Genomic DNA, 18,290 nt, shown 5'->3' with positions numbered 1-18,290 from the left:
GGGAAGGGTGGGGAACTGAAAGGGAAAAATTAGAGAGACAAACCATGAGAGCCTCCTAACTCTGGGAAACAAAGGATTGCAGAAGGGGAGGCGAGGGGTTGGGGTAACTGGGTGATGGGCAATGAGGAGGGTACTTGATGGGATGAACACTGGGTGTTATACTATATGTTGGCAAATCGAATTTCAATAGAAAGAAAACAAATCAACAACAACAAAAAGACCAAAAAATTAACCAGGCATGACAAAAGAACTAAGTGACCAAAAACCAAGAGAAACAAAACAAAACAAACAAAAAAAACGACCTAGATCTTTGAATACCAGAAAAGGACTTAACATATAGCACAAGAAAAGTGGGAAAAGAGATGAAAAGATGAAGAATTTAACTAAAGACAAGATACCTATAAAAAAATCTAAAAAATTATAAAACTGAAAAACATAGTAATGAAATTAAGAATCCAATATGTGGATCCAACAATAAATCAGACATAGTTGGAAAATTATACTTTGAGGGAAACTTAGTTTTAAATGTATATATTAAAATATAAGAAGTGGGGATCCCTGGGTGGCGCAGCGGTTTGGCGCCTGCCTTTGGCCCAGGGCGCGATCCTGGAGACCCGGGATCGAATCCCACATCGGGCTCCCGGTGCATGGAGCCTGCTTCTCCCTCCGCCTGTGTCTCTGCCTCTCTCTCTCTCTCTCTCTCTCTCTGTGACTATCATAAATAAATAAAAAAAAAGTTAAAAAAAAATTATAAAATATAAGAAGTGGAAAATCAATTATTTAAGCATTAACCACAAGATAAAAACAACAAATTACACTAAGTAAACAGAAGCAGATAAAGAAAACAAGAGCAAAACTTAAAAAGAAGGCAAATGTAAAACTGGGAAAAACTAAGGAAATGAAAACTAAGGTTCATAGTGATAAACTTTTTTGATTTAAAGAGGTATTACAAATAACTTTACAAAAATAACTTAACAATTTAGATGAAATAAATTCCTTAAAAAACAATTTTTTGAAACTGAAATAAGATTTAAATAAAGACCTGATTAGTCTCACATTTACCAAAGAAATTGAATTATTAAATACTTTCCCACAAATAAATCTCTAGGCATGACAGTGGAACCTTCCTACACTTAAGAAAGAAGTAACAACCCAAACAAACGGAAAGAAAGCTTTTTAAAGAAAGCAGGAATGTTTCCTAACTCATTTTACAAAGCCAGCATACTTTATTATGAAAACCTGACAAAGGACAAACCAATCTCACCCATGAAGGCAATTGCAAAAATCCTAAGCAAAATGTTAACAAAATCCAATGATGTAAAAAATGTAACATCTATTTATAGAAAGAAATCTCTTGACAAACTAAGGCAGATAATCTGATAAAGATGATCTAAGAAATATATAACAAATATTATACTTGATGGTAAAATGCTGAAAACTTCCCCCTCAAACTAAAACTGAGACAAGGACACCTGTTACCATCATTTATGGGGTTCTGGAAGCCCTAGCTAATTCTATAAAACAAGAAAAATAAAAAGTATTATGAACTGGAAAGGAAGAAATAAAACCATGATTATTCACAGTTAACATGTCTACATGTAATATACAGAAAATACAAAAGATTCTGGAAGCTAATTTAGTATAGTCAATATATAAAAATATTTTATTTCCATATACCAGTTTATAGAAACAGCATATTAAAAAAATGAAAAATCTAAATAAAAATTAAAATTAAAAAATGAAAAATCTATAATACTATTTCTAATAACCTCAGTAAGATTCAAATATCTAGTAATAAACCTAAACTACCAAATATTATAAATGAAACTGACGACCAGGGCTCTAGGGTACTTCAATCGGTTAAGTGTCTGACTCTTGATTTCAGCTCAAGTTATCATCTCAGGGTCATGGGATCAAGCCCCACAATGGGCTCCAACCTCAAGAGGGAGTCTTCTTGTCCCTCTTCCTCTGCTCCTCTTCTCTCTTTCTCTCTCTCAAATAAATAAATAAAATATTTAAAAAAAAAAAAAGGAAAAGGAAGGAAACTGAAGACCAACTTTAAAGAAAATGGAGGGGGGAGGGGCAAGATGGCGGAGGAGTAGGGTCTCCAGGTCACTTGTCCTCAACAAATTACCTAGAAAACCATCCAATCATCCTGAAAATCTACGAATTCGGCCTGAGATTTAAAGAGAGACCACCTGGAACGCTACAGTGAGAAGAGTTCGCGCTTCTATCAAGGTAGGAAGACGGGGAAAAAGAAATAAAGACACAAAAGGCCTCCGAGGGGGAGGGGGCCCGCGAGGAGCCGGGCTGAGGCCGGGGCGAGTGTCCCCAGGACAGGAGAGCCCCGTCCCGGAGGAGCAGGAGCTGCACCGACCTTCCCGGGGGAAAGGCCTCCCGGGGAATTGGAGCAGGATCCCCAGAAAGGCGGGGATGCCCTCGGGCTCCCGGGGACAGTAACAGAGGAACTGCGCCCCGGGAGAGTGCGCCGAGCTCCCTAAGGGCTGCAGCGCTCGGCGGGACCCGGAGCAGCTCGGAGGGGCTCGGGCGGCGGCTCCGCGGAGGGGGCTGCGCGGCTCCGGGAACAGCTGGGCGGCGGCGGCTCGGGCGGAGGAAGAAGCTCCGCGGAGAGGGCGGCGCGGCTCCGGGAACAGCTCGGAGGGGCTCGGGCGGCGGCTCCGCGGAGGGGGCTGCGGGGCGGGAGCGCGAATCCAACAGCGCAGGCCCCGGAGCACAGGGCGCCGGGACACAGCCCAGGATCCGGCCTCCCCCCGGGACAGCGAGGACGCTCCTGCCTGGAACTGAGCAGATCAGCGGCCCCGCCCGGGAGCCCCCAGGCCCTGCAGCCGGAGAGACCCGGAGCTATTGTGGGAGCTGACCCCAGGGTCCCAGAGCTGCCCCCGCCACTGTGGCTTCCTCCGGGGGCCTCACGGGGTGAACAACCCCCACTGAGCCCTGCACCAGGCAGGGGCAGAGCAGCTCCCCCAAGTGCTAACACTTGAGAGTCAGCACAGCAGGCCCCTCCCCCAGAAGACCAGCGAGACGGACCAGTTCCAAGGGAAGTCAAGGGACTTAAAGTACACAGAATCGGAAGATACTCCCCGTGGTTTTTGCTTTTGGTTTTTTTTGTTTTTGTTTTTGTTTTTTTTTGTGTGTGTGTTTTTTTTTTATTTGTTTGTTTTGTTTTGTGCTTTTTTTTTTCTTTCTTTCTTCTTGATTTCTGATTGCTTACCCCGCCCCACCCCCCCTTTTTTTTCTTTTATCTCCTTTCTTTCTTTTTCTTTCTTTTTCTTCTCTTTTTCCCCCTTTTTTTTCCTCTTTCTCTTTTTTCTTTTTCTCTTTTCTTTCCTTCTCTCTCTTTTTCTCCTTTTCCCAATACAACTTGTTTTTGGCCACTCTGCACTGAGCAAAATGACTAGAAGGAAAACCTCACCTCAAAAAAAAGAATCAGAAACAGCCCACTCTCCCACAGAGTTACAAAATATGGATTACAACTCAATGTCAGAAAGCCAATTCAGAAGCACTATTTTACAGCTACTGGTGGCTCTAGAAAAAACCATAAAGGACTCAAGAGACTTCATGACTGCAGAATTTAGATCCAATCAGACAGAAATTAAAAATCAATTAAATGAGATGCAATCCAAGCTAGAAGTCCTAACGACGAGGGTTAACGAGGTGGAAGAACGAGTGAGTGACATAGAAGACAAGTTGATGGCAAAGAGGGAAACTGAGGAAAAAAGAGACAAGCAATTAAAAGACCATGAGGATAGATTAAGGGAAATAAATGACAGCCTGAGGAAGAAAAACCTACGTTTAATTGGGGTTCCTGAGGGCGCCGAAAGGGACAGAGGGCCAGAATATGTATTTGAACAAATCCTAGCTGAAAACTTTCCGAATCTGGGAAGGGAAACAGGCATTCAGATCCAGGAAATAGAGAGATCCCCCCCTAAAATCAACAAAAACCGTTCAACACCTCGACATTTAATAGTGAAGCTTGCAAATTCCAAAGATAAGGAGAAAATCCTTAAAGCAGCAAGAGAAAAAAAGTCCCTGACTTTTATGGGGAGGAATATTAGGGTAACAGCAGACCTCTCCACAGAGACCTGGCAGGCCAGAAAGGGCTGGCAGGATATATTCAGGGTCCTAAATGAAAAGAACATGCAACCAAGAATACTTTATCCAGCAAGGCTTTCATTCAAAATGGAAGGAGAGATAAAGAGCTTCCAAGACAGACAGCAACTGAAAGAATATGTAACCTCCAAACCAGCTCTGCAAGAAATTTTAAGGGGGACTCTTAAAATTCCCCTTTAAGAAGAAGTTCAGTGGAACAATCCACAAAAACAAGGACTGAATAGATATGATGACACTAAACTCATATCTATCAGTAGTAACTCTGAACGTGAACGGGCTTAATGACCCCATCAAAAGGCGCAGGGTTTCAGACTGGATAAAAAAGCAGGACCCATCTATTTGCTGTCTACAAGAGACTCATTTTAGACAGAAGGACACCTACAACCTGAAAATAAGAGGTTGGAGAACCATTTACCATTCAAATGGTCCTCAAAAGAAAGCAGGGGTTGCCATCCTTATATCAGATAAATTAAAATTTACCCCAAAGACTATAGTGAGAGATGAAGAGGGACACTATCTCATACTCAAAGGATCTATCCAACAAGAGGACTTAACAATCCTCAATATATATGCCCCGAATGTGGGAGCTGCCAAATATTTAAACCAATTAATAACCAAACTGAAGAAATACCTTGATAATAATACACTTATACTTGGTGACTTCAATCTAGCTCTTTCTACCCTGGATAGGTCTTCTAAGCACAACATCTCCAAAGAAACGAAAGCTTTAAATGATACACTGGACCAGATGGATTTCACAGATATCTACAGAACTTTACATCCAAGCTCAACTGAATACACATTCTTCTCAAGTGCACATGGAACTTTCTCCAGAATAGACCACATACTGGGTCACAAATCGGGTCTGAACCGATACCAAAAGATCGGGATAGTCCCCTGTATATTCTCAGACCATAATGCCTTGAAATTAGAACTTAATCACGACAAGAAGTATGGAAGGACCACAAACACGTGGAGGGTAAGGACCATCCTGCTAAAAGATGAAAAGGTCAACCAGGAAATTAAGGAAGAATTAAAAAGATTCATGGAAACTAATGAGAATGAAGATACAACCGTTCAAAATCTTTGGGATGCAGCAAAAGCAGTCCTGAGGGGGAAATACATCGCAATACAAGCATCCATTCAAAAACTGGAAAGATCTCAAATTCAAAAGCTCACCTTACACATAAAGGAACTAGAGAAAAAGCAACAAATAGACCCCACCCCCAGCAGAAGAAGACAGTTAATTAAAATTCGAGCAGAACTCAATGATATCGAGACCAAAAGAACTGTGGAACAGATCAACAGAACCAGGAGTTGGTTCTTTGAAAGAATTAATAAGATAGATAAACCATTAGCCAACCTTATTAAAAAGAAGAGAGAGAAGACTCAAATTAATAAAATCATGAATGAGAAAGGAGAGATCACTACCAACACCAAGGAAATACAAACGATTTTAAAAACATATTATGAACAGCTGTACGCCAATAAATTAGGAAATCTAGAAGAAATGGACGCATTCCTGGAAAGCCACAAACTACCAAAACTGGAGCAGGAAGAAATAGAAAACCTGAACAGGCCAATAACCAGGGAGGAAATTGAAGCAGTCATCAAAAACCTCCCAAGACACAAGAGTCCAGGGCCAGATGGCTTCCCAGGGGAATTCTATCAAACGTTTAAAGAAGAAATCATACCTATTCTACTAAAGCTGTTTGGAAAGATAGAAAGAGATGGAGTACTTCCAAATTCGTTCTACGAGGCCAGCATCACCTTAATTCCGAAACCAGACAAAGACCCCACCAAAAAGGAGAATTACAGACCAATATCCCTGATGAACATGGATGCAAAAATTCTCAACAAGATACTAGCCAATAGGATCCAACAACACATTAAGAAAATTATTCACCATGACCAAGTAGGATTTATCCCTGGGACACAAGGCTGGTTCAACACTCGTAAAACCATCAATGTGATTCATCATATCAGCAAGAGAAAAACCAAGAACCATATGATCCTCTCATTAGATGCAGAAAAAGCATTTGACAAAATACAGCATCCATTCCTGATCAAAACCCTTCAGAGTGTTGGGATAGAGGGAACTTTCCTCGACATCTTAAAAGCCATCTACGAAAAGCCCACAGCAAATATCATTCTCAATGGGGAAGCACTGGGAGCCTTTCCCCTAAGATCAGGAACAAGACAGGGATGTCCACTCTCACCACTGCTGTTCAACATAGTTCTGGAAGTCCTTGCCTCAGCAATCAGACAACAAAAAGACATTAAAGGCATTCAAATTGGCAAAGAAGAAGTCAAACTCTCCCTCTTCGCCGATGACATGATACTCTACATAGAAAACCCAAAAGCCTCCACCCCAAGATTGCTAGAACTCATACAGCAATTTGGTAGCGTGGCAGGATACAAAATCAATGCCCAGAAATCAATGGCATTTCTATACACTAACAATGAGACTGAAGAAAGAGAAATTAAGGAGTCAATCCCATTTACAATTGCACCCAAAAGCATAAGATACCTAGGAATAAACCTAACCAAAGAGGTAAAAGATCTATACCCTAAAAACTATAGAACACTTCTGAAAGAAATTGAGGAAGACACAAAGAGATGGAAAAATATTCCATGCTCATGGATTGGCAGAATTAATATTGTAAAAATGTCAATGTTACCCAGGGCAATTTACACGTTTAATGCAATCCCTATCAAAATACCATGGACTTTCTTCAGAGAGTTAGAACAAATTATTTTAAGATTTGTGTGGAATCAGAAAAGACCCCGTATAGCCAGGGGAATTTTAAAAAAGAAAACCATAGCTGGGGGCATCACAATGCCAGATTTCAGGTTGTACTACAAAGCTGTGGTCATCAAGACAGTGTGGTACTGGCACAAAAACAGACACATAGATCAATGGAACAGAATAGAGAACCCAGAAATGGACCCTGAAATGTATGGTCATCTAATATTCGATAAAGGAGGAAAGACTATCCATTGGAAGAAAGACAGTCTCTTCAATAAATGGTGCTGGGAAAATTGGACATCCACATGCAGAAGAATGAAACTGGACCACTCTCTTTCACCATACACAAAGATAAACTCAAAATGGATGAGAGATCTAAATGTGAGACAAGAGTCCATCAAAATCCTAGAGGAGAACACAGGCAACACCCTTTTTGAACTTGGCCACAGTAATTTCTTGCAAGATACATCCACAAAGGCAAAAGAAACAAAAGCAAAAATGAACTATTGGGACTTCATCAAGATAAGAAGCTTTTGCACAGCAAAGGATACAGTCAACAAAACTAAAAGACAACCTACAGAATGGGAGAAGATATTTGCAAATGACGTATCAGATAAAGGGCTAGTTTCCAAAATCTATAAAGAACTTATTAAACTCAACACCAAAGAAACAAACAATCCAATCATGAAATGGGCAAAAGACATGAAGAGAAATCTCACAGAGGAAGACATGGACATGGCCAACAAGCACATGAGAAAATGCTCCGCATCACTTGCCATCAGGGAAATACAAATCAAAACCACAATGAGATACCACCTCACACCAGTGAGAATGGGGAAAATTAACAAGGCAGGAAACAACAAATGTTGGAGAGGATGCGGAGAAAAGGGAACCCTCTTACACTGTTGGTGGGAATGTGAACTGGTGCAGCCACTCTGGAAAACTGTGTGGAGGTTCCTCAAAGAGTTAAAAATAGACCTGCCCTACGACCCAGCAATTGCACTGTTGGGGATTTACCCCAAAGATTCAGATGCAATGAAACGTCGGGACACCTGCACCCCGATGTTTCTATCAGCAATGGCCACAGTAGCCAAACTGTGGAAGGAGACTCGGTGTCCATCGAAAGATGAATGGATAAAGAAGATGTGGTTTATGTATACAATGGAATATTACTCAGCAATTAGAAACGACAAATACCCACCATTTGCTTCAACGTGGATGGAACTGGAGGGTATTATGCTGAGTGAAATAAGTCAGTCGGAGAAGGACAAACAGTGTATGTTCTCATTCATTTGGGGAATATGAATAATAGTGAAAGGGAATATAAAGGAAGGGAGAAGAAATGTTGGGAAATATCAGGAAGGGAGACAGAACATAAAGACTCCTACCTCGGGGAAACGAACTAGGGGTGGTGGAGGGGGAGGAGGGCGGGTGTTGGAGGGGAATGGGTGACGGGCACTGAGGTGGACACTTGACGGGATGAGCACTGGGTGTTTTTCTGTATGTTAGTAAATTGAACACCAATAAAAATTAATTAAAAAAAAAAAAAAAGAAAATGGAGAAATATTCTATGTTCATTAATTGGAAGGCTCATATAAACATGTCAATTGTCCCCAAATTGACTGACAGATTCAATAATACCATTTTTAAATGACAAGTATACTGTAAAATATATATGGAAGAGCAAGGGGCTAAGAATAACCAAGACAATCCTGAAAAAGAGAATAAAATTTATGCCTAAACACTTATGATAATGCTATAATAATTAAGGCAGTATGGTTATTTAAAGAGTGGCAAATGGTCCGATGACAAGAGGCAAGAAACAGACACACAAATATACTCACAGGTTTACAGTAGTCGCTTGATTTATTACAGAAGTGCACTTCAGGGAAGTGGGGAAAAGTGTCTTTTTAATAAATGGTGTTGGTTCTCTGTATGAAGAAAAATGATGGATTTCTACTTCACACCATAGCCGCCCCCCCCAAAAAAAATCTCAACTGGAATATAAATCTAAATGCATGCAAAGGATGAAATGATCAACTTTGCAGAAGAAAACACAAGGGAGTATCTTCACTACATCGATTAGACAAATACTTCTTTAAAAAAGGAAAAAAATTGATAATTTGGTCCCTAAAAATAAAGAACTTCTTTCTATTCATCAAAGTCAACACAGTTGAAGACATGTGTAATGCACAGTCTGCAAACAAAAGAACTCCTATAAAACAATTAACAAAAATAGAGACAACTCAGTATAAACCCAGATGGAAGATGTGAATAGACATTTTACCAAAAGAGTAAATCTAATGGCCAATAAACATATGAAAAGCTGAACTTCCTTAGTTATTCAAGAAAAGCAAATTAAACCCAATTTGATACTATAATACACTTTCCAGAATAACTACAATGAAAAGACAATACCAAGGTTGAGAAGGATGTAGAGCAACTTGAGACTTTCATACTCTGCTAGAAGGAGTAAAAAAAAATAAAAATTAAAAACCCATGGGATAATAGTGGTATAACAACTCTGGAACAATTGGTGGTTATGCACTAAAACTGATATACACATATTCTAAGTTCTAGCAATTCCATCCCTAGAAATATACCCCCCCACATACACAAAATGCACATATGTGCATGCACAAGAAGAGGACTTTCCCACTGAGACATGCACAAGAAGATGTCACAAATGACCATCAACAGAAGCGATTAATTCAAAGAATTATACATGGCAATGAGAATAAATTAATTATGGCTACACGAAGTAACATAGATGAATCTTACAGAAAAAATATTAAATAAGAGGCCAGTATTTACTCTATGATTCAATATACAGGTGTGTGAAATTCAAAACCAGGAAAAATTAATCTGTGATATTAGGACAGTGTTTTCTTGGTGTGGGGGAGTAGATAGTAGTAACTGCAAGAGGACAGAAAGAGCCTTCTGCAAATATAGTGGTATATTTTACAGTTGTACACTTACAATCTATGTACTTTTCTGTACATTACACCTCAAGAAACTGTTGAAGAAAATAAAAAAGAGAAACCATCCTGCAGGGTAAATAGATTTATTTATTTACCAAATCCACAGTATACAAAAATGACAGAAGTCAACATATTAGATAACAATCATAATTTTAAAGCTAGAAAAATGGGTCAGAATCAACAATTTTAAATTTAATAATAACACCATACCCAGGTCAAAACCTAAAAAGTACATATAGCACAAAGGAAACTTTGCTTAAAACTTGAGGCAACAAGGTTTTAAAAACAAGTTCAGTAAGCCAACATGACATTGCTGCCAAAACAATAATAAAATTTGGGGCTAGTTCAACAAAATTATCAAGCCAAGATAAAGCGAGGTAATAGTTTCACTTCATTGCTCATTAATGACTACAAATGAAATGTCACAACTTAAATGCTAAAAAGAGTGTATCTAAGAAAAAAAAATCTAGGGCAGTAAAAGAGAAATCTTGTCAATGGTTAAAAACAAGGGATGTTCAATCGGAAAAGAGAGGACTTTGTGGGCTTAACACATCTTTGAGTAGGTAAAGGGCTACCATTTAAAGATTTATTCTGTATTGCACCAGTGGACAAAACTAGAATATGTGGCCACTAGAAAGCAGCAGTTTTCCGGTTAAATTTAGGAAAATCTTTCCATAATTTATAGTTTTCCTACAGTAGAATAGACAAAGTAACCAAAGTAGAGAATCGCTCATCAGAGAGAGATGTTAGAAGAGCTCTTCTACTGTGTGGTTAGAGTAAATCGGTGTCTTCCAAAATTAATGCATATTAATAAAAAGTGCAGCTTTTTTAATTTTTTTGAGATTTTATTTATTTCTTCATGAGAGACACAGGCAGTGGGAGAAGCAGGCTCCATGCAGGGAGCCCAACATGGGACTTGATCCCAGGTCTCCAGGACAACGCCCTGGGCTGAAGGCAGCGCTAAACAGCTGAGCCACTTGGGCTGCCCTGCAGCTTTTTAAAATACAAATTTCCACAATTGCCACAACCTAACAGGTCTGGATGAGGCATGGAATCTCTGTGAGAAGCCTCCTGAGTGATTCTGATGCCCTCAGTAGCCCAGAGGCTTGAGATCCTGTATTCCGAAACCACATAATTGGCCTTCAAGATTCCTTAGAGTTCTAATGAAACCATCTGATGGTTTCTTTCTAATGAAAACCATCTTAATAGCTTGAAACAGAGTTTTACTTTTGCAAATCAAAAGCACCTTAGGCAAAACATAGGGTATCTTTTTCTTTTCTTAAAGATTTTATCTATTTATTCATGAGAGACACAGAGAGAGGCAGAGATATAGGCAGAGGGAGAAGCAGGCTCCTCAAGGCAGCCCCATGTGGGACTAGATCCGGAAACTCCAGGACCATGCCCTGAGCGGAAGGCAGAGGCTCCACCGCTGAGTCACCCAGGCATCCCAAACATAGAATATCTTCAAAGTGTATGTCACTTTGACAAGCCTTCAATTTTTTCTCCCAAATCCATATAATAAAAATCACTGTGTACCTGAAAGCACTACTATATCAAAGAACTTATCTAACCTGGACTAATTATAAAGAAATGGTAACGTTCATTTAACAGATGTTTACTGGAAGTTTTATTATATGCCAGTAAACAAAAATGATACAACCCAATCCCAAGGGAACTCACCATCAAATCATCAGGAAATTATAATACTGTGTGTTATCATAAAGGAAGTAGAGTGCACTGTGGGAGCATCCAGAAAGGGAGTGATAAGTATGCAATATTCTTGTGTGACCTCTCTGTCCTAAACCTGAAGACGGGGGGATACAAATTAAAAGAGAATTGGGAGAGAATGATCCAAAGGAAGAGCTTAGGTAGAGAAAGAAAGATAAGGAAATTGAAGGAAAGAAGCCTAACAGAAAGCTTTAAAACATTTTACTTTCCATTTTTACAAGCCCTTAAAAAAATATTCGGAAAGCTAGAGAAGTATGTATATGGCTTAAGGACAAGACTGTTTTTTTTTCTGCAAGCAATCGAGGAGGGAAATCATGGTTAGAAGCAATAGTGGAAAGAGAAATAGAAAAGCCAGTCTCTGAAAGTGGCAAAAGAAAATAAAGAAAGTAGAACTAAAATAGGAAAGTAATAGACAAGTGTCCTTGGGGTTTATTGTAGCAAGCGGTTTGACCTCCTACAGCTTTTTACTCTCATCCCAATCTTATCCCCATCTATCCCCATCAGAACAAACCCACCCACATTTTTCAGAATTAACTTTGGCTTCTACTTGACATTACTAAAGGCAAACCCTTAAGGAGTTCCTTCTTGGAAACTGTAATACTGTTCTATTCTCTGGTATTAACCCAGTAATATTTGTTAAATCACCAACAGAAATAGGCCAGATTAAGTGATAATATAGCAATGTACTATAATCTTGGTAGAGTATCACCTTCAAAGACCATGTTGTAAAAGAATATTATCATTGGTTACATGCTGACTCAAGAAGAAGAAAGAAAGAAATGGTTCTTTAAGCCAGCTCTGTCTTAAAGCTTTGAGGCTTACCAGAATATCAGAACATAAGGGTAGGAATTTCTATTTTTCTCACTGGTATATATATCCCCAATGCTTAGATGTGCTCAGAAGATAGCATATACCTAATGAACATTTACTAAATGACTGAATTTCCAAGTAATCTAAAAAATCACACAAGCATAGAAAAATAAAAACTGAAAAACAAAGTATAATGGAAAGACAATTACCCCAGGTTCAAATTATACCTCTACTAAAGTCTTGAGCAAAGTGGGACTACTACCTATTTCAAAAGATATAATAAGATAGTAAATGTGACAGCATATGTAAATGCTCCTAACTTAACAGATATTCACTCAGGTTAACTAATTTTCAATCTGCTAAATGACAAGTAAGTAACAGTAAATGCAAAACATATTTCATCAGCTTATGAGAAAGAATGACAGAATAGGTTAGTAGAAAATGCATAGATTTCAATAACCTATGAACAAAGGTTAACCTAAACCAAAGAAGGAATTTAGATATTTGCTATTCATTTACCTATAAATCAAAAGTCAAAATTTTCTTGACCACTATTCTTTATCCCAAATACAGTGCTAGGTACTAGGGATTAAAAAGAGCTTATACAATAAGCTTTGGGAGTGCATAAACTTGTTATTTGTCAAAAGTAACACTGATAGGATTATATGACAGAAGCATAAAAATTTCTAAAAGTTCATGGAGTTAACAATAATTGAGAGGTAAGCCGGCGATCTCCCTAGAATTGTCCAACACTGGCATTACCCTTAGTAGCTTACTTGAACTTGTTATAAATATGCAAGACAGACAGAACAATTTTTTGTTTACTAAAGATAATTTCAACTTCCATAGCTAACTATATATCTAAAAAAAAGAGAAAGTTTACTACCATTAGTACTGGACTACAAAAAAAGAACATATTTATCTCCTAAAGCTGTAACTCAGATAACAAAATAAGCAAACAAACCCAAAAAATTTATTCGTTTGTTTCAGAATGAAACAAGGAGAAGCTTCTCAAATAAAGAATAGAACATATCCTTTAATGGTATATATTTCTCCAACGCGGTGTCAAGATATCACTATATGACAGTAGGTCGCTTATTTCTAAAAGAAGTCATCTATCTAGAGTGATAAGAAAAATTACCTGATTTGTAGGCATTTTTGGCACATTCACCTTCCACATCTGGGCTTCCCTAGAGATTGCCTTTTCCAAGAGGAAAGACAATCTCTGGTTTTCCAAAGGCCCTGGAAACTTCATGATATCCTTTGGATCTGCCTGCCTCCCAGCCTGATGTAGCTACCTATAAAATCAAACATAAAAAAATGCTTTTTTCTTTAATTATAAAATACATGTGGCATGGCATAAATATGTTGGTTCTTATTAAGCAAGTCATAAAACAAAATAAGAATGTTATGAGGCAGTATAGGATTTTACAGCTCTTTAAAACATCATATATTAAAATGTTACAATAATAATCAGTTACCTAAATATATTTGCTTTAAATTTGAAACTCAGTTGTAAAGAAAATAAAAACATGAAGCATATAATTGATAGAACTTATAGACTCTGATGAAAATACATTATTAAGTTCTCACACTGTGTCAACAAATTTTAAATCATGGGCTTTTTATACTAGCAATTCTTAGTAGTTGTCCCAAATATTCCTCTTAAAAATCAGATAAGATACTAACCTTTTCCTTCATTAAAAAAAAATTACATCTACTACATTACATTAAATCCCACCCATTCCCATATAATCAGTATAAAACCATCTTTCTTTGTGCTTTCAATACAGCATCCACTAGCTACACATATGGCTATATTAGAACTGAATAAAGTTAAAATACAATTCCTCAGTCACACCAGCCCCATTTCAAATGCTCAATAGCCATGTGTCGTTAGTAGACACTGCATCAGATAGAAACGTTCCTTTTCTTCACTATCACTGCAGAAAGTTCTACTGGAGAGTGTTGATCTAGAAAACTCAACAATAAGGTGAAGGGCCCTCTAAAATGAGCAAGTCTAAAGGGCAAGTCTATCTAGATTGTTGCGGTACAACTGAAGTCCAGGAGAGATGTCCTCAGGTTTAAAAAAAAAAAAAAAAAGAAGAAGAAGAAGAAAGAAGAAAGAAAAAAGAAGAAAGAAGAAAGAAGAAAGAAGAAGAAGAAAAACTAGAGATTTGAGAGGTACAACCATGTGTAGAAAATTGGATCGAGAAGCTGAAGATACAGCAAGACTCAACTAGAGGTGATGAAAGGTAAGGAACTGAAAATGTCATTAACTTCAGAAAAAAAGATTATGCAAGAAGGCAAATGTAATAATATACCATGACATTTACATACCAGTGATAATGAAAATACTGAATAAGGGCTTTAACAAACAAACAAAAAAAAACCCGCACTGGGAAGATGAGAGGTGTCAGATGATTAAGAGGTGTAGAATGAGCATCACATCTTTACATGTCACAGTTGGCAAACCATAAATAATACCTAAAATTGAAATATCAAAAAACAGTAGGGCAAATTATTTGAAAATATGATCTTAAACAAGATAAACAGATAAGCACTCAGAGGCTAACCTGTGAGAAAAGGGTTAGAAAGTCCAGCAGCAGAATGCTGTTCTTCATTATAGACCTCATTTAACTACATTTTCCAAATGAAAAGCTCTGATTTTTTTAAGTAAAATTTACAATTAAAAAAAAAAAAAAAAAGGTAACAGGGACACCTGGGTGGTTCAGTGGTTAAGCGTCTGCCTTTGGCTCTGGGTGTGATCCTGGGGTTCTGGGATGGAATTCCACATTGGGCTCCCTGCAGGGGGCCTTCTTCTCCCTCTGCCTGTGTCTCTTAAGAATAAATAAAATCTTTTCAAAAATTAATTAAAATAATTTTTTTAAAAAAAAACTTCAATTTTCATGGTGCCCTCACCCCCCCCACCCCAACTCCAGGTACTATCCCTTTCTTATTCATCACTTCACATACTTGGCCTACTTGCTTGCTATTCAACATACTGCAGACTACCTCTGGTTAACTGGATTGTATTTTTTTCATTTTGCTTCTTTAAACAATTGAGTTTTTGCAAATTTCCTATAATGAGAATTAAGTACTTTTCATACCAAGAAAAAGTAAATAACAGAGAGGGGAAAGAAATAATACCTAACCCCCCCCCAAAAAAATTTCAAAGATTAACTTCTAAGAACTCTTGATTCTCTAAATTGGTATGATTTCTCTCCCTTCTGAAAGGAGCTTCCCACTATTTCCCATATGAAATGATAAACATTAGGAAAATATATCTACCAGTATTATCTTTTTATCACTCATAGAATCTTGATGAAACAGGGACTCAACCAAAGATTGGTTTCAATCTTTGTAGCCAAAAACAAAACAAACCCAAGTCTAAACTTTACATAAGCCAATTCTTGAAATATCTGAAGGTGGTTAGCATGCCCACCCATTCATTTTTTTCACAGCTTCAAAGAACTGTTCAAGATTTCCTGACATTGGGACACCTGGGTGGCTTAACGGTTAAGTGCCTGCCTTCAGCAAAGGGCGTGATCCTGGGGTCCAGGATTGAGTCCCACATCATTGGGACTCCCTGCATGGAGTCGGCTTCTCTCTCTGCCTGTCTCTGCCTCTCTCTGTCTCTCATGAATAAATAAATAAAATCTTAAAAAAAAAAAAAAAGATTTCCTGACATGACGTGACTTTTGCTCTTCTAAATACAGTACTCCCTCTCCACCTGCCCCACCCCAACTGTGCACGGAGTTTTGGTGCCCTCTTTTCTGCAGTGAAAAGGAGACAACCTTGTTCAGGACTGTAAATGTATTCTTTAAAAAAAAAAAAGGGTCATCTTGTTAGATTCCATCTACTGTGACATTCTGCTGAGATGTTCTGAATTCCACTTTTGTGGCCTTGGTACTTTTTTCAGATCTTCCATAACTAGATAAACTCAATATAACTTCGTCTAAACCAGATACAAATATTAACCTTAGAAATGGAGTGCATTAAATTAAAAATGTAAAAAAAATAAAAAGAAAAAAAAAAAAGAAACGGAGTGTAAACTAGATGACCACCTGTCAAGAGATACTTAGAAAGAACACCTATATTGGATGAAGATTAAACTTGATTTATTGGTTCTAAGCTTTCTTCTATATCTAATTTTAGTCTGTAATTTATTAACTCGTTGAAACCTACCGTACTATTTCATTCCATTAGCTACATCCAACAGGTTGGGCTCCCCAGGCTCCCCCAGCCTTCTCAACATACCCCAATGGGTGGGTGGCTGGCTACCTGGGTGATTACTCTACCCTCAAAATGTTTCCCCTGAAGATTATTTTTAGAAAGGATCGATGGGGAACAGAGAGAGATACACAGAGAAAATACATGAAAAAAGAATAAGGTTTAAGAGATTCCTGTTCTCCAATCCCCTGAAGATAAGACCCTTAGTAAGATTTTCAAATATTTAGATACTTTAACATTTTTTTTTTTTAAACAAAGGAATCTGGGTCAAAGAAGACATCACATGGTAAATTAGAAAATACTTTGAGGTAATGAAAAAGAAAACATACCAAAATTTACAAGATGCAAGTAGAGCAAACTATAAAGCAAACCAGAAGAAACAGATATTGGAGTGGAAATTAATGAATAGAAAAATAGAGAAAAATCAATGAAACCAAAAGTTGGTTCTTTGAAAAGATCAACAAAATTGGCAAACCTTTAGCTATAACTGATCAAGAAAAAACAGAAAGGATGAAGCACTAAACTCAGGAATAAAAGGAGACATTACTACTTATGTTATAGAGATAAAAGTGTTATAAAAGAATTTTTTGAACTGTTTGCAAATAAATTGGACAATTTTGCATGAAATGGACAAATACCCAGAACCACAAATTATCAAAACTGACTTTAAAAAGAAATAGAAAAGCTGAAGCTCATATAACAAGAAATTGAATTAGTAAACAATTGTCAAAGAAAAGCCAAAGCCCAAGGGATTTGAATTCTACCAAACATCCATAGAAAAATTTAATTCTTCACAAACTTCTCCAAAAAAGTAGAAGAGGAGCACGTCTCAATTCATTTTATGAGGCCAGTTAAGCAAAGACAACAGCCACTGAGAACATCTCTTCTAAATACAAATGCAGAATTCCTCAACAAAATATGCCAGCAAACTGAATCTGGTAACTTAAAAAAAAAAAAAAAAGAAAAAAAGGATTATATACCACAATTGAGTGGGATTTATCCCAGGAATGCAAAACTGGTTTAATATTCAGGAAATCAATTAATGTAATAAACCATATAAATTTTAGAAAATAAAAAGAATCATTCTTTGCTCATAGCAGGGGAATGTTAACAAACGATAAAAAGCTCAGATTTCCTTTATCTTTCAAAAATAAGATATAAATAATCCAAGGGAAAGAAAAAAGAATGGAGGAAATATTCCAGATCAAATTAGGGTACAGAAAAATGAAAGTTCAGTATCTAACCCTAGACTCAATCCTATACTGGGAAGATAAAATGTTATAATGACATAATGGGAACATGGACAAAGTAAATGTTTCAAAGTTAAATTTACTGAAGTTGATAACTTTACTCTGATTCTGTAAGAGAACATCCCTATTCTTAGGAAATACATACTAAAATATTTAGAGGAGCAAAGGGCCAGAATATATGCAGTATATGGGAAAGAGAGAACAAATGATAAATGGGGTGAAATGTTAACGAGTTTCTTTTTATTTACAAGAATAAAGCCCCACCCCAGACACAAATTATGGAAGTGCTCATATTACCAGGATACCTTTTATACTCCTTTTTTAAGATTCTAGTAAGACAGAGAGGCCTGGGTAGTTCAGTTGGTTGAGCGTCTGCCTTCCGCCTGGGTCACGATCTCAGGGTCCTGA

General features: G+C 37.6%; 1 protein-coding gene across 3 annotated transcripts in view; it reads right to left on the bottom strand.

The window, feature by feature from the left end:
• The window catches only part of CCNI (cyclin I), a 46,897-nt gene that overhangs the window by 25,435 nt on the left and 3,172 nt on the right, over window positions 1-18,290 (bottom strand). For 2 of the 3 annotated variants that reach the window (XM_025998228.2, XM_072745427.1), the window contains exon 2: window positions 13,541-13,697. The exons of the other annotated variant lie outside the window; for it this stretch is intronic. In XM_025998228.2, the coding sequence (XP_025854013.1) occupies window positions 13,541-13,654 (114 nt within the window). In that variant the 5' untranslated portion in view covers window positions 13,655-13,697. The remainder of the gene's footprint in view (window positions 1-13,540; window positions 13,698-18,290) is intronic. 3 annotated transcript variants of the gene reach the window in all.

The sequence above is a fragment of the Vulpes vulpes genome, unplaced genomic scaffold (assembly GCF_048418805.1).
Source record: "Vulpes vulpes isolate BD-2025 unplaced genomic scaffold, VulVul3 u000000899, whole genome shotgun sequence".
Lineage (NCBI taxonomy): Eukaryota > Metazoa > Chordata > Mammalia > Carnivora > Canidae > Vulpes > Vulpes vulpes.
The sequence above is the reverse complement of the archived record's forward strand: the minus strand, read 5'-3'. Positions and strand labels throughout refer to the sequence as shown.